This window comes from Oryza glaberrima, chromosome 7 (assembly GCF_000147395.1).
Source record: "Oryza glaberrima chromosome 7, OglaRS2, whole genome shotgun sequence".
Classification (NCBI taxonomy): Eukaryota; Viridiplantae; Streptophyta; class Magnoliopsida; order Poales; family Poaceae; genus Oryza; species Oryza glaberrima.
Window position 1 is genome coordinate 18056859 of NC_068332.1, and position 16503 is coordinate 18073361.

At 40.7% G+C, this 16503-nt stretch overlaps 3 protein-coding genes across 3 annotated transcripts; all 3 read left to right on the forward strand.

The window, feature by feature from the left end:
* The first annotated feature begins 4571 nt into the window (after window positions 1–4571).
* On the forward strand, window positions 4572–10465 carry LOC127779923 (protein disulfide isomerase-like 5-4). Its single transcript, XM_052306857.1, has 15 exons — window positions 4572–4852; window positions 5185–5275; window positions 5888–5982; window positions 6617–6674; window positions 7217–7401; window positions 7741–7798; window positions 7963–8003; window positions 8086–8160; window positions 8695–8751; window positions 8877–8943; window positions 9153–9299; window positions 9385–9609; window positions 9731–9892; window positions 9969–10046; window positions 10134–10465. Exons 1-15 carry the CDS (start codon window positions 4812–4814, stop codon window positions 10209–10211), a joined length of 1458 nt encoding a protein of 485 aa, XP_052162817.1. The 5' UTR covers window positions 4572–4811; the 3' UTR covers window positions 10212–10465.
* An 806-nt stretch (window positions 10466–11271) lies between these two features.
* LOC127780590 (uncharacterized) lies at window positions 11272–12406 on the forward strand. Its single transcript, XM_052307512.1, has one exon. It carries the CDS (start codon window positions 11553–11555, stop codon window positions 12192–12194), a length of 642 nt encoding a protein of 213 aa, XP_052163472.1. The 5' UTR covers window positions 11272–11552; the 3' UTR covers window positions 12195–12406.
* Window positions 12407–13645: 1239 nt separating this feature from the next.
* On the forward strand, window positions 13646–14448 carry LOC127780595 (uncharacterized). The gene has a single exon (XM_052307517.1). It carries the CDS (start codon window positions 13778–13780, stop codon window positions 14348–14350), a length of 573 nt encoding a protein of 190 aa, XP_052163477.1. The 5' UTR covers window positions 13646–13777; the 3' UTR covers window positions 14351–14448.
* The last annotated feature ends 2055 nt before the right edge of the window (window positions 14449–16503 follow it).

Here is a 16503-nt window from a genome sequence, read left to right on the forward strand (position 1 = left end):
GAGTATCATTCGGTTAGTAGGAATGTAGGTATAGGAAACAAAGTTTTTTTTACAAGTTATAGAGAGAAAACATAGACACTTTTTCATCCACTCAAACCTTTTTGGAAAATTCCTATGGATTGAAGTGTTCATGCATTCCTATTCCTCCACTTTTACTATTCCTATTTGTTTAAATTCCTCCAAAATGAATAGGCCCTAAGATCAGTAGACGTCATTGAAATCCTAGATTAAGTTTGTTTTTTTACTGTCCTTGTCTTTGCTCAGGTTGCAGTTTTCTTTTAAAAAACGATGTCGGAATTGGGATTTCTTTTCTTGACACACATTACATTTAGGCGCAAATACTCACTCTATAAACAAACACGCTCTATCCATATGAACACCTTTCAAGGTCTGATCTGACATATTTAAAGTCATTATAAGTATCTCGTTATCCATATGAACACCTTTCAAGGTCTGATCTGACATATTTAAAGTCATTATAAGTATCTCGTCGTTGATAGGTACATCATCTATAATTAAAAAAATAATTAGTAATAAATATAAGTACCGGTGCTAAGTAACGTACTACTAGAAATTGATGTATGATTAAAGGAATATGTTCCATATATGTAGGTACAACTGTGTTAGAGCTAGAGATATAGTACTATCAATATTCAATTCTTCCAAAAAAATTTGCTTTTATGCTAGCTGGACCCAACCAAGCATTTCTATCGCCTACTTTGATTTTTGTCGAGCAACAACTGATTTTTGACCTTATTCGATGGGGCTTGCATATGGAAGAAACCGTGTATGCCATATTTTTTTATAAGTAAAGCACACAACCTGTAAACCTAGAAATATATCACTTATAGAACCGGATATGTTAGGGTAGTTCCAACCCTCTATTTCAGCTAGCTTCCATAGCATTAAATATCTTGTGACATAAGAAGAAAAACTAAGGTGGCAAAAGAGTTAATAAGAATAACGGAAAAAAGATAAAGAAACCAGCTCTATGCAAGAAACAAGAATTAACACAAGGAGCAAGGGAGATGAGATTAGATAAGAATTTATTTTGAAGAAACCATTTTGGGCATACAATTTTTATACGTAGTACCTATATGATATATGATATGGCGAGTATGATAAGTACCATATAGTTTCTAGGTTGGGATTTTCCTTATATCCATCGACTTTTAAAACCAATTATAATACTTTCTTAAGAGCTATTTAATTTAGTCTTTGATAACAATCTGGCCCAGGTGGGGTCGGCCGAGACCCAATAACTTAAGGTTGCCCGGACCCCAACAGTTCTTAGGCACACCCACTCGGGAACCCAATCTCCCTAAAAGACTAGTCCAATAGGGGAAGGGTGGCTCTCCCTTTTAAGGTGGCTTCTTCCTCCCAAGCTAAGCAAGGTGGGATTATTCAAAGGCTCACATGGTCGCTGCCCGAGCTAAGCAAGGTGGGCTCACATGGTCGCCGCCCAAGCTAAGCAAGGTGGGATTATTCAAAGGCTCACACGGTCGCCACTCGACTTTGGCGTCTTTGCCAGCGGGTAATAGTGGAGGATGTCCTCATCATTCCCACCCTCTTAACAAGGGCCCAGCTCTGATACCAAATGATAACAATCCGGCCTAGGTGGGGTCGACTTTGGCGTCTTTGCCAGCGGGTAATAGTGGAGGATGTCCTCATCATTCCCACCCTCTTAACAAGGGCCTAGCTCTGATACCAAATGATAACAATCCGGCCTAGGTGGGGTCGGCCGAGGCCTAATAACTTAAGGTTGCCGTATCAAATGATAACAATCCGGCCCAGGTGGGGTCGGCCGAGGCCTAATAACTTAAGGTTGCCCGGACCCCAACAGTTCTTAGGCACACCCACTCGGGGAAAGGCCTAATCTCTCTAAAAGACTAGTCCAATAGGGGAAGGGTGGCTCTCCCTTTTAAGGTGGCTTCTTTCTCCCAAGCTAAGCAAGGTGGGATTATTCAAAGGCTCACACGGTCGCCGCCCGACTTTGGCGTCTTTGCCAGCGGGTAATAGTGGAGGATGTCCTCCTCAGTCTTCATGTTGTAGCACATATTGTTGCCGCACCGAAAATTTGTTTTAAACATACTTAAATCATCTAGTTAGCATTTTAAACCATAAAAGTCAAAAGGACATGCTGGTATTTGGATGGCAAAATCACCATTAATAAATGGTTGGTGGTGTTTGAACTTGTTTTGATATTTCTTCCATAAAAAAATACCTCTCATGCTTTGATCTCAACCATCCATTTGTCATATGCATTTACAATCCACTAAGAATAGTTATTGCTATAAAGCTTAATGTGCATTGAACTATAACACTAATAGTCATTGGATCCCTCTCATGTTTGATACATAAAAAATCTAAGGGCATATTTGGGGGAGCTTAAGATTCTGAGAAGCAACTGGTTGGTAGCCAGCTTCTGAGAATCTAGAAAAGCTAGGTTTCCCAGCTTCTGACTTATAGTTCATTTTCTGGATTCTACAACTACAGCTTCTTAGAATCTAGACCAAAAGCTGTACTGTTTGGGGGAGCTTCTGATTCTGGAAGAAGCTGCAGCAGCTAGAAGCTCCCCCAAACAGGCCTTAAGTGTTATGTAGTATTCCCCCCGTCCCTAAATATAAGGGATTTTGGTTGGATGTGACGTATCCTAGTACTACGAATCTAGACATAGAGTATGTCCAGATTCGTAGTACTAGAATACACCACATCCAACTAAAATCCCTTAAAATTAAGGATGGATGGAGTATTGTATTTTCACATCAACTACTATAGAACAAATATAGATTATTTAGATATCTATATCTATATATCCTACTATAGTTGGAACCATAAACTTGACATGCATTGAGCCATGTCATCTAGATAGGGATGCAAGTGGGGCGGGCAAGCGGGTTTTTTTTGTCCCGCTTATCCCACTTCTAGTTCATTTTTCTTCTAAATTTTGTACTATGATGCGAAAAATACACTAGCAAGCGGGTTTTTATGCGGGTAGCGGGACTACCCACTTGCATCCCTACATCTAGAAAATAGTAGCTTTTTGATCCATCTCATGCTTTCATCTCAACCATCCATATGCCATATGCATTTACAATCCACTAAATATAGTTATTGTTATAAAATTTAATGTACATTGAACCATGACATCTAGAAAAGTAATAACCATTGGATTCCTCTCATGCTTGATACATAACCATTCAGGTGCCATATACAGTTGCAAATTTTCTTTAAAGGGTCATCAATAGAATATCATTTTTTAGTTTAAAAGTAAAGGTGGTATATACGCGTAAATTTGCGTTGCCTTGAAAGTAACATATTGTTGTGAACTTAATATTGGTTTTGTAAACTTAATTTAGCATAAATTGATAGTTTAAAAGTTTAGTAAAATTTCACTTTGGGTCACCTTTTATTACCGGTATTTCTCTTTGGATCACTATTTAACCAATGTTTTCACTTTGGATCGAGTAATCTTACTTTTGCTGCATTTTGGATTGCCTTTACTCTCTTTCAAGCATACGAATGATTTTGAGTACGCCAACTCTGATTCGTCAGTGAACTCCCACCGCTTTATATAGACAATTTATTTGACAAATGACAAGTTTAATGTAGATGGATAAAAGAGTTGATGGTGATCCAAAGTGACACAAAGTAAGATTACCCAGTTCAAAGTGAAAACATTAGTTAAAGAGTAATGTAAAGTGAAACAATCGTAATAAAAGGTGGTCCAAAGTGAAACTTATTTAGTGAATATTATCCTGCACTTGAGGTTAAAAAGTGTCATGCAGGGAAAACACTAGTTATATGGTGATAGAGTCATAGGCGTATGACTCCACCATTCACCAGGGTTCAAAATCTTGATACCACGAATATTATATTTTGCCTACACATATAGGTGAACTTTCAACAAAATTTTAGTGAGATGAGTGATGTGCCATTGATTTTTGTCTCTTTTTTTTAAGAAGTACAAACTCAGGCGCTCACATAATGCGTGAGCGTGTGTGAGTATGGTGTTACATATTTAATAGTGTGTGTGGGTGTGTGTCTAATGTGTAATTGAATAAAAAAATCATACAAGTCATATGTTTTCTAATTTAATGAGTTGTTACATATCCAATTGGCATGTAGGACCAAAATATCATCAATTTCAATGCTACAGAAAAATAATTTTTTTTAAAAGATGCCGCTGCAAAATCATCATCATTTACTTATTTTGTCACCACATCACTCTAAATCAATTAGATTACTCTTATCCTATGGCCTTATCCAAAATACTCCAATTTACCCATCCCTAAAATCGGTCATAAGGATTCTAACGGATCAACCCATGAATCCACTTGTAGGCAAAATTAGTTTGTTAAACCGTGGATTGACTCATGACTTATCTACTAATTTAATCTATAAACAGATTTATGGATTGATCCACTTACATTTTTTATTTTTTAGGTGTGGAAAACGGCAAGGGAATTCATAGGTTATCAACTAGTTTCGCGGATGGACCCGTTTGCATACTGCCCTATTCCAATCAAAAAAAGAAAAAAAGAAAAGAAAACAAAAGAACACCGACGCGGGCAGCAATTGCAGTTGCAGTTACAACCGGCAAATCTCTCGCGACCCTGCACCGTAGCAGCGTCGACGCGAGGCGGACAGCCTCTTCTTCCTCCTCCCTTTCCACCCCCCACAGAGATCTCGCCTCTCTCCTCCTCCCTTTCCCTCTCCTTCCTTCCAGATCTCTCCACGCGCCGCCCCGATCTCTTCCCCCCACCCCCACCTCGTCACCGGCGAGGAGGAGGGCCCGGCCGCCGGCAGCCATGATCTCCTCCAGCAAGCTCAAGTCCGTCGACTTCTACAGGTCCCCTCCACTCCCGATCTCTCTCTCTCTCTCCCTCCATTGCTTGGTATGGTACTCCCTGTGCGCGCGCGCGCGGGGGGGATTTCGACGCGGTCCTCGGCTGGGGGTGCTGGTCCGGGTTCGGATTGGGTGAATTCTCTTGCCTGGCTGTTCTGGCGATTGCAGTAGATGGTTTGTGATGGTTCGTTGATGCACCGAGAAAATCGGGGTTGCGTGGGCGTATGTGGTGGTATTGACCATTCGTGCGGTCGTTGCGAGTAGTGTAATGTCTGGTGTATTTTCTACTGAGATGGGTAATTTGGTTGATGCGCTTTTCCTTTTCGTGCTTGCAGGAAAATTCCTAGGGATTTGACCGAGGCATCACTATCTGGGGCTGGATTGTCCATTGTAGCAGCACTAGCTATGGTGTTTTTGTTTGGAATGGTCAGTTTTCGTTGGATTAGCGATTGCACTGTTATTTTTAGATTTCATTTTTTCACTCTGGTTCCAGTCTTTAGGGAAACAAACAAAAAATGGTTGGACTGTTCTTCTGTTCCATTTGGTGATTGTAGACTGAAATTTGGTACAGAGCCATACTAAAATGATAGAGCATTTATTTATTTATATGCAGATTAGTTGTCTTCTACCATTCCAACTGCTGTAGTGTAGCTAATCGCTATCGCCGGATCAATGTAGAGTCTCGATTTGCTTGTTTCATTTGATGATTGAGAATAGCTCGTTTTTCCTGATATCTGTTTCAATTGACTATTAGAGCTTCATGATAGGCTAGATTCTTAACTGAACCTATTTTGGTTGAATATTTTTGACCGAATTATCAATTGGTCCATCCAACCTTGAAAGTGGCAGTTAAGTAATGTATATGCCCAAGTATATTGTAATTACTCCGGAACATATGCATAATTTTGGCTGTTGCTTGTTAAGGCTTGCAATGTGCTATAGTTTTCACTATGCTGAGCTGATTCCTTAATCAAGCTTTAGACTAGTTTAAAGGTTCATTTCAACTGAAAAGCTAAATCTGTTCAATTGTTATTGCAGGAACTGAGTAATTACTTAGCAGTCAATACTAGCACATCTGTGATTGTTGATAGGAGTTCAGATGGGGAGTTCTTACGGATAGATTTTAACTTAAGGTAAATTCTATGGCATATGTTGCACATCTCAACAAGTAATAAGGTTAGAATACAAAATAAGAACCTTCATGATCACATAGATAATACTGCTATCATTATGGTTCATAGAACTAATGTCTTCCTAATTCTCTAATCTGCTGGTAGTAATTTTATCCCTATTGTGATTAATTTTAATGGAATACTATATATGCAACAGCAAAGCACAGCGTTAATTAATGTCAGGCACTCAGTACATTCTTTTCAATGTATTTGTACTCATTTGGTGCATTGTGGAAAAAAACATATGATTCTCAGTTAATTCATTTATCTTCAAAGGTCATCTAATTACCAGATCCAACCATTTGTAGTAATATGTTTGTAGAATAATTCTGATGTTGTTCTTTTACTCAACACTTTCAACCCTTGGTCTATATGAACCTGAGAGCCATTGTTTATACTTGAAATTGATGCTTTCCAGCAAACAAGGACTAGTCAGGCACTGCTCATTTATTTGTATGTGATAATGCATAGGAGGGTATCTACATTAGTCTAGCTGGTTGCCCATTGTTTTCTATGGAATGACATCAGCAAAGCTGGACTCAACTTTTCCTTGTTTTTCTAGTAGATGCTCACGATCTGGTTCTGTGATTTACAGCTTTCCTGCACTTTCATGCGAATTTGCATCAGTTGATGTCAGTGATGTTCTGGGAACAGTAAGATTCTAACTTGACCTCATGTACTCTGTTTTTGTTCATCTGCCGTCTAGAATGAGGATATCATTGAAGGACATGAAGCTCGTCTTGCACGTTCCATAAAAACTATTGTTGACTTTATTTTCTTGTTAACTTGCCATTACAAATAACTTTCCACTAGCTTTTAAAAGTACTCCCTCCGTTTCACAATGTAAGTCATTCTATCATTTCCCATATTCATATTGATGTTAATGAATCTAGACATATATATCTATCTAGATTCATTAACAACAATATGAATATGGAAAATGCTAGAATGACTTACATTGTGAAACGGAGGAAGTAAGCTCTACATGTATATTTTACACCAATGTTAAAAATACGAAATATGACAATTTATCAGTTTTTGTAAAGTTCTGTGCATGTCAAAAGAATGAAACCTATCCTAAATTCCTAACTAACTTTCTATCTATAAGCATTTCTTGATCATATCTTGCCTTTTGTAGCTCGAGTTTTTCTCCATGCTGGTTTAACCTTAAAGTTTCTGTTCAAAACACATGCAGAACAGATTGAACATAACGAAAACTGTTCGCAAATATTCAATTGATCGGAATTTAGTGCCTACTGGATCCGAGTTCCACCCAGGACCTATTCCTACGGTCAGCAAACATGGAGATGATGTTGAAGAAAACCATGATGATGGTTCAGTTCCCTTGTCCTCTCGCAATTTTGATAGCTATTCACACCAGTAAGTATTCAAATATGTATTTCAATATCCACCTATCCGTAACACATAACATATAGCATTTTAGCAATTGTGCGTTTCAATACCATATCAACGGTCAACCTATTATTCATGTATGCTGTCTTCTTTCTCCTTCACATTCATGGAGAAATGTACTTTATATTCATAGCTCCAATCACTTCAACCAGATTGTCTATGGCAAATTGGTGATAATCTTCACTTTTACCTGCCTCAAGTATTTTTCCTTGAAGTGCCGTTCGGTATATCTAGTTAATCCCTCTTGTATTGTTTCGGAGCCCAAATATTGTTTCCACTGATTATTATCATGCACTTCCTTTTCAGGTATCCTGTTTTGGTTGTTAATTTTTATGCCCCCTGGTGTTACTGGAGCAATCGATTGGTTAGAATTCATCTTGTTCCTTTGCATTTAGTGATTTTCTAGTATATGCTACTCTATCTGTAAGGAAATGATTAGTAAATTATTGCTGGTAAAGTAATGTAAGTATGGCACGACTTATTGAACTAACAAATGGAGACATTTCTAATTACTTGATCTTCCTCCAGAAACCTTCGTGGGAGAAGACTGCAAAAATAATGAGGGAGAGGTACATACTGTTTCTCTTTGTTTGTGTTTTCTGGTTTTAATGTGCTGTTTAATCTATACCATGTTGTTTTTTTTTTCTGCAGATATGATCCTGAAATGGATGGCAGAATCATTCTTGCCAAGGTTGACTGCACTGAAGAAATTGACTTGTGTAGGAGGTTCGTCTGTACTTAATTATTATTCATATCCAAAACAAGGACAAAGCATATTTAGGCTGCAACATGAACTTTACAAATCCCTTTTTGATCCATATACCAAGAGAAATTTAGTTAATTAGTTTTTAATATCCCCAACAAAGTGTCATTATTATGCCACATCTTTCATGAGCTATTCGTGTTTGTGTCCTCTTATCCTGGTTCAGTGGATGCTTATGCCTTCTGGACTTGTTTGCATTTGGAATGATTCAAAAGCCTTTATTCCATAGATCACAACCCTAATTGTTACTGACCATGTTTTTATAAGAAAATGAGCCATTCTGCTTCTGATGACACTGGTTTCTGTGTGATAGTGCCATTGCCATTGATGCACATAGTAACATTTCAAGCTATGCGCATTGGATGTGAACCACAACTCCTCAATAGAAGCCTTAAATTGTTCTCCCACTAGTTTTACCTAATTATATGTGCTCTTGTTATGCTTGTTCGTCATTAAATTAAGGACTACAGTTCATTGTTTTAATTTATTAAATGCAGGCACCATATACAAGGTTATCCATCCATTCGCATTTTCCGTAAAGGGAGTGATCTTAAGTAAGTTCAAGTAAATCTTACAGTCTTCCGGATACTCTACTGAGAGTTAACCTGTGGCGCAAGACTTGTATTATTATTATTTTTTTGCTCATGTTCCAGAAACAAACAAATTGACATTTGTGCAGGGAAAACCAGGGTCACCATGATCATGAATCATACTACGGCGATCGTGATACTGAGAGTTTAGTAGCGGTATGTATATTCTGTTACCCACTTATTTTTCTTGATGTACTGCATGATATATTCTTCACCCTAAGCTTTAGCTTACCTGTAAAAGGTATTGTCCCCATTTTCCTAGGGAGAACAAAAGGCTAACTATCCTTTGCTTGTAAATCACTGACTTTGTTCATGGTCTTGTCAAATTGTGGATAAAATTCCTGACATATTTTTTTGGGCCTCAGGCAATGGAAACTTATGTTGCAAACATCCCAAAAGATGCCCATGTTCTAGCTTTGGAGAACAAATCCAATAAGACTGTTGATCCTGCAAAACGCCCTGCTCCATTGACCAGTGGATGCAGAATAGAAGGTTTTGTGCGGGTAAAAAAGGTAAATGAACTTCTGAGGTGTAATAGTTGTAGTGTTGATGATGATCTCTATCTGTGGTATTTGATTTCTGGTTCCTCTTTATCAGGTCCCTGGGAGTGTTGTAATCTCAGCTCGATCTGGTTCCCACTCCTTTGATCCATCCCAGATAAATGTTTCCCACTACGTAACACAGTTCTCTTTTGGCAAAAGGCTATCGGCAAAGATGTTTAATGAACTGAAAAGACTAACTCCCTATGTTGGTGGCCACCATGATAGATTAGCTGGTCAATCCTACATTGTTAAGCATGGTGATGTCAATGCCAACGTTACTGTAAGTCCCTAAATTTTGCTTTGTTTTTGTTATCAAGATGATTACAGCAGGCATGCCTTCCAGCACTAAATTTTCTGGTTTCTTATGGAGTAACATAGTTTTTGTTTTTTGTCATTCTTAGATTGAGCATTACCTGCAAATTGTGAAAACTGAGCTTGTTACACTGAGATCATCAAAGGAATTGAAACTGGTTGAGGAGTATGAATACACAGCGCACAGCAGCTTGGTGCACAGCTTCTATGTTCCTGTTGTGAAATTCCATTTTGAACCTTCTCCCATGCAGGTTGGCATCTCACCTTTTCTTCGTTTGGTTCATAACTGAAAGAAAAACTAATTCTTATTTTATCATCACTTCCAAGGTCTTGGTAACTGAACTTCCAAAATCCTTCTCCCATTTCATCACAAATGTTTGTGCTATCATTGGAGGAGTTTTCACGGTGAGAGCACACACCCTTTTTTTATCTTTTCCTTTTCTCTGAATCCATCAAGTGTACATGGCTAATGAAATGACATGCGAATTCTAGGTTGCTGGAATACTGGATTCCATCTTCCACAACACCTTGCGGCTGGTTAAGAAGGTCGAGCTTGGGAAGAACATTTGAACAACAAGATTATTCTTCAGAAGCAGCCTCAAGCTTAGTGGTTGCACTAGTTTTAGTCATTATTTTGTTATACCAGGGTAGGAATTCTTAATATATCAAGATGTGAAAGAGGGTAGTGGGTTGGCAGAGGAGGAGAAGTTGGGGTCATGATATATAGTAATAGTAGGTAGGGACCTCACTGTTTTGCTAAACGACTTCGTAAGAACAATAAGACAGTGGATCCTTGTTAACTATACCCTACGTTAATTCGTCCAGACTTGTGTTGTGTTACTCTGTTTACTGTTGTGATGGCACCTGTCATTACTCGTTACTCTGGATTTGTCTTCCGTCTCAAAATTCATCTACGGTAACCACAATTTTTAAGTTCGCTTTTGTGGCACGATGTTACTGTCTGACATCCTTTTTGTTCTATGTTCTACAATCAAAGGGCTGGTTTAGATGGCTAAAATTTTTGTTTTGTGGTGTTACATTAGATATACGGACACACATTTAAAGAATTAAACGTTGTCTAATAACAAAACAAATTACATATACGAATTTATTAAGCCTAATTAATTCGTCATTAGCAAATGTTTACTGTAACACCACATTGTTCAATCATAGCGCAATTAGACTTAAAAGATTCGTCTCGCAATTTACATGCAATCTGTTCAATTGGTTTTTTTTCATTTACATTTAATACTTCATGTATGTGTCTAAACATTCGATGTGATGGGTGAAAAGTTTTTCTTTTGGGAACTAAACATGGCAAAACAAGCAAGTGCAATACGCTGAATTCTGGTAATTGTTTCCCAGATATACAAGTACTGTACTCTGAATCTAGTGAATGTCAGCTCAAAATTATTCTTGGTAAGTATTGCTTTGCTTTAATGCTTGTGCCCCCAGTGGTATACTGCTGTTTTTTCAAATTGGATCCATGCCACTGCAGCCAATTCAGAAGCAAAAGGCAAATTACACCATAATGCGATCAATACCGTGCATGGCGGTTTATATATACATACACACACACATAATCCGTGCTGTTGATCGCAGTTGGGTAAAACGCCCTTGCTTACAAGCCATTCTCCCAAGATATGCACACGAATTTCCAAACAACCAAATTGAAAACCCAGAATCAAGTAAGCTCGAACGTTGCCCAGGACATGCAAACAAAAACCAGACGAAATATAAACTCAAACCATAATCATCATCCTTCCCCCCCACACACTGACCAGCACAAGAAAACGTACATATATACATCAAGATAAACAAAATTCGATCGATCACGAGTTCTTCGAGCTGATCAGCAAGATCATCATCATCAGCTAGAGCTAGCTAAAGTAGCTTAATTAGCATCGATCGATGACGGAGGGGAAGAAGACGAAGACGAAGCCGCACAGGAGGGCGTGCTGCCTGCTGCTCGCCGCCGTCGCCGTCCTCGGCGCGCTGGTGCTGGCGCTCTACCTCGTCTACCGCCCCCGTCCGCCGCGCGTGGTGGCCACGCCGGTGGACGTGACGATCGAGCTCTTCAGCCTCGTGCCGCCGAAGCTGAAGGCCGCCGTCGGCGTGCACGTGGTGGTGACCAACCCGAGCAACTCGGCGTACCGGTACGGCGAGTCGCTGGCGTCGGTGACGTACCACGGCGAGCGCGTGGGCGCGTCGGTGGTGCCCCGCGGCGAGGTGGAGGCGAGGTCGACGCGGCTGATCGAGCCGGCGACGGCGGTGGACGTGGTGCGCGTCGCCGAGAGCCCGCACTTCGCGCACGACGCGGCCGCCGGCGTGCTGCCGTTCGTGGCGGTGACCACCGTGGAAGGGAAGGCGCTGGTGCTCCGGTCGTTCGAGGTGAGCGTGTCCGTGGAGGTGGTGTGCTTCGTGCAGATGTACGTGTTCCACGGCGAGAGCACCTCGCGCTGCGTCTCCACCGTCCGCACGGCCACGGAGACCGTCTCGTCGGAGCCATCCGGCGCCCGTGGCGCACGTAACTCTGTTCCTAGCTATGACTAGCTAAACTACACACGTACTACGTAGTATTGCACTACACTACACATGTCACAAACTTTATTATTTATTGGAGTACTTTTTACAGTGTTTCATTTTGTAATTTTTGAGTGTATATATATACATATATGCATTCCTTCAGTTCTCATTTACTTTCTTCGTCCTAAAATATAATACGAGAATGATACAGTCTGACCAACCTGGTATCGAATGTGGCACATTCTAGTACTACGAATCCGGACATACATCTGTCCAGATTCATAGTACTATAATATGTCACATCCAGTACTAGATTCTTTTTTATGGGACAGAGAGAGTTAGTGTTAAATCTCGTACCATGTTCTTATATTTTAGAATGGAGGGAGTAGTTAACAATTTTAATTTTGGCTATAATTAAATATATAAGTTTTAAATTATAACATTTTGATGAGCCAAATTTAAACGCATCGGTGACACCGACGCGAACAGCTTCTGCTGTGTCCATCAGTGTTCTTGCTTCTAGAGGTTGAGATTCAGAGGCTGAGCTTTCGTTCGACATAACAAGGCAACATAATATAATCTCGTCGGATTACAATTAAACTGAGCTAGCTAGAGCGTAGTGACCAAGAGTACAAAAAGGATACCCAACTAAATGATGAATTTTTTGCATCACGTCGTGTCAGGACTCGAGTTTAATTTTATAATTTCTTGCTTAATTCTGAACTTGTCTTACTGTCCAAACTCTGAAAAAGACTTTTTCTTCGATTGCACACGGAACGATCGATCGATCGAGTAAACAAAGGGTAAAACGGACGAAACAATGACGACGACGGCAAAAGGCACAATGCGTTACGTCGTTGTCGACACAGTTCAGACTGTGAGCCAAGAGTTGAATAAACATGCGGCAGTGTAGCACCCTTCAATTTTGAGACAGGCGGCTGTGCTATGATGTTGTTTTGGGCCCTTATATTGGTGCTGTTTACTATCATAAATTCCTTCCTTAATTGCATAATGAGCCGATATCACAAATTCATAAACTAAATTATCTCAAAAAAATTCATTAACTAAATTAACCTTAAAAAATATTGTTACCAAACTCCAGTTTCCCCATGTACTCGTATGTTACCTTCTTGGACCTAGAGGCATGACAGAAATGACCTTAACTTTCGTAAAAGAACAAATCAGTAAGCCCTCTTATTCCAAAAAAAAAAAAATGGTGAACAAATCAGACACAAATTAAATCAGATGTGTGGCTGAAAAAAGAACAAGGAAATATATATAGCAAATCATATATCATAAGAAGATATTGCCCCTCACAATCTCCACAGAATCCTTCCATCAGCTCACATATCTCCAAAATTAATTCCAAAACGGACACCAACGATAAGAAAACTAAATAAATTAGAAGGCAAATTAATTATAAACATGTACAAAGCCCCAAATTAACAGAAAGGAAAATAACAAAGACCAGCTGAAATTCCAATGCAGCTTCCCTTCTTTACATATGGCAACCCTTCTCTCCCCTTCTTCCATGCATATTAATCCCCCAAAAAAAATCAAGAAAAAATAATTAGCACGTCAATTAATCGCCAAATTCGCCGCCGGGGGACATGGCCGCCAGGAGGAAGCCCGCGCTGATCTGCTGCGGCGCGGCGCTCGCCGCCGCCGTCGTCCTCGCCGCTGTCTTCACCGCGCTCTACTTCACCGTGCTCCGGCCGCGGCCGCCGCGGGTGACGGCGACGGTCGTCGGCACGCGCGTCTCCGCCTTCGCCCTCATCCCATCGCCGGCGCTGAACCTGACCTTCGACGTGGCCGTGGCGGCGTACAACCCGAACCGCGCGGCGTTCGAGTACGGAGAGGTGGTGACGGTGGTGCGGTACCACGGCGACGCGGTGGGGGAGGCGGTGGTGCCGCGCGGGGAGGTCGGGGCGCGGGCGTCGGCGGAGGTGAGGGCGGTGGTGGAGGTGGACGCCGTGGAGGTGTTCTCGTCGCCGTACTTCCCCCTGGAGGGGATCGCCGGGGCGCTGCCGTTCGAGACGGCGACGACGGTGGCGGGGAAGGCGGTGGTGCTGGGCGTGCTCAAGATCAGGGCGAGCTCCGTGGTGACGTGCGGCGTCACGGTGTACCCGCTCAGGAAGGAGACCACGTCGCCCCAGTGCACCTCCACCGTCCACGTGGGCTGATCGATCGATCGCGGCCGTCCGTACTTCGTGCGATGGCCTTTGTTCAATTGTACAAAAGTACGCAAGTTAAATTAAGCCCCTCTTTAGGAATTACAGTACACGCGCTTGTTTTTTTCAAGTATACTGCTCTTGCTTTGAGCAATTTCTTTTAATGGATAGTCAGATTGGACTGCGTTATATTTGATACCACCCACCCCTCCTCCCCCACCCCCCCCCCCCCCCCCACACACACATATAGAGAGAGAGGATGCCCATTTGGGGCACCATGGTGTATGGGCTCCAATTCTAATCACCGTTAGATTTGATTCTGATTAAATTAGTTGATGTGGATATAATATTAACAGGTCTACCCATTAGTAGTTTCTGATATATGGAATCAGATATACTTAATCATAGACGTAATTAATTATGGATGGTAATGATGTTTAATCACATGCACACGATTGAGTATATGTCATTTATTTCCGTATATAGTGTGAAAAGGTTATAAATGAAACCTTTTTGTATAGTATTTTTTTAATGAAAGGAAGGTAAATATACTCAGGCAATTCGTGTGAACGTATCTGAAATAATAATTTTCTTCGTGACTTTGGGTACACGACATACGTACGCATGTATTCCAAAGTATAATCGTGTCAACATAACTAAAACAAATCGGTTGTGTTTGGTGAATAAATTAATTTTACGTGACATATATTCCAGGAATCATGTACCTATATTTTAGGTACACCCATGTGTTTTTCAAAAAAAAAAAGTTTGTTAAAATTCTATACCATACATCATTTCTTTTGCTATATATGCACGTCGAGTATGTGGGACCATCTCCATAATATTATACTGGTATAGAGTATGTGTGACGTACCAGGACTCTTACTATTGGATATATAACCCATTTAAAGACTTGTGTATATATACTTCTCATCAAGGTATATACCCAAATATTTTCTATATATCCAATTTTACGTGTATGTATCCAAATATTGAACATATACCCAAATATTGAATATATAAACCCAATATATCGTTGGTTTTGTTCATGGATAAGGATTTTTTTTATTATATATACCCAATATTAAACATATACCCAAATATTAAATATATATACCCAATATGTCGTTGGTTTTATTCATGGATAATGATTTTTTTATTCTATATGGACAAAACCAACGACATATCGGATCCTTATCCATGAACAAAACCAACGACATATTAGGTATATATATTCAATATTTGGGTATATGTTCAATATTTGGATACATACACGTAAAATTGGATATATAGAATATCACGGAAAATATTTGAATACATACACGTAAAATATCACGGAATACCATCGCGATATCCTCCTGGCGCCTTCGCCGCTCCAACCCCTCCTGGCGCTGACGCCGCACCTTCCCCTCCTGGCGCACCTCCCGCCCCGACGTCGCCCCAGTCTCCCTGCCTCGATGCCGATCTCCCTCCTCAACGCCAATCTACATATATGCAACAACATTCCAGCTGCATATATGCCAGGAGCAGCAGCAGCAGCATCACGAATTCCTGCATCCTATCAGCAGCAGCAGGAGGAGCATTCACCACCACCAGCAGCATCCATCACACAGCAGCAGCAGCAGCATTCACCACCACCAGCAGCAACAACAGCAGCATCCATCACACAGCAGCAACAAGAGCTATTTAGGCAGCAATTTCAGCAGCAGCAGCATTCACCAGTACAAGCAGCAACAGTAGCTATTTAAGCAGCAAAAGTACGACCACCCTCATTTATCAAGTTTGTAAAATGCCCACTTCCATCCATTTTCCCTGTTCATGCCAAATAAATGATTGAATGAAAGACAGACTTGAAACCATTATATTTGCTTGCAGCACATAAACAACAAGCTTCTCTACACAACCAAGGCAGTGTACAGCAATGAAATTTAGTTCATATATGTCTCATTTCTTCAAAATGGATGCAATGTATCTAGATTAACACTGGACAAAGTAAATAACTGCTACATATATATAGGAGGAATTAGCACTGATAGGAGCGACCGCCCCGGTGGTGCGCTCCGCCGGCCGCGCCACGCCGCGCCGACTCGGCGACGTCGAACAGCATCTAGGAGGCCTGGACGGGCATGGCGGGGATCTTGGGGGTGGGGATGCGCTCCACGTCG

What these genes read in the sequence shown, in the direction of transcription:
- LOC127779923 (XM_052306857.1), top strand. Translation starts at nt 4,812, where the DNA reads ATGATCTCCTCCAGCAAGCTCAAGTCCGTCGACTTCTACAG. An exon ending in TGGTGTTTTTGTTTGGAATG is followed by an intron (nt 5,276 to 5,887) that starts GTCAGTTTTCGT and finishes TTGTTATTGCAG; the next exon opens with GAACTGAGTAATTACTTAGC. An exon ending in GTTTTGTGCGGGTAAAAAAG is followed by an intron (nt 9,300 to 9,384) that starts GTAAATGAACTT and finishes CCTCTTTATCAG; the next exon opens with GTCCCTGGGAGTGTTGTAAT.
- LOC127780590 (XM_052307512.1), top strand. Translation starts at nt 11,553, where the DNA reads ATGACGGAGGGGAAGAAGACGAAGACGAAGCCGCACAGGAGGGCGTGC.
- LOC127780595 (XM_052307517.1), top strand. Translation starts at nt 13,778, where the DNA reads ATGGCCGCCAGGAGGAAGCCCGCGCTGATCTGCTGCGGCGCGGCGCTC.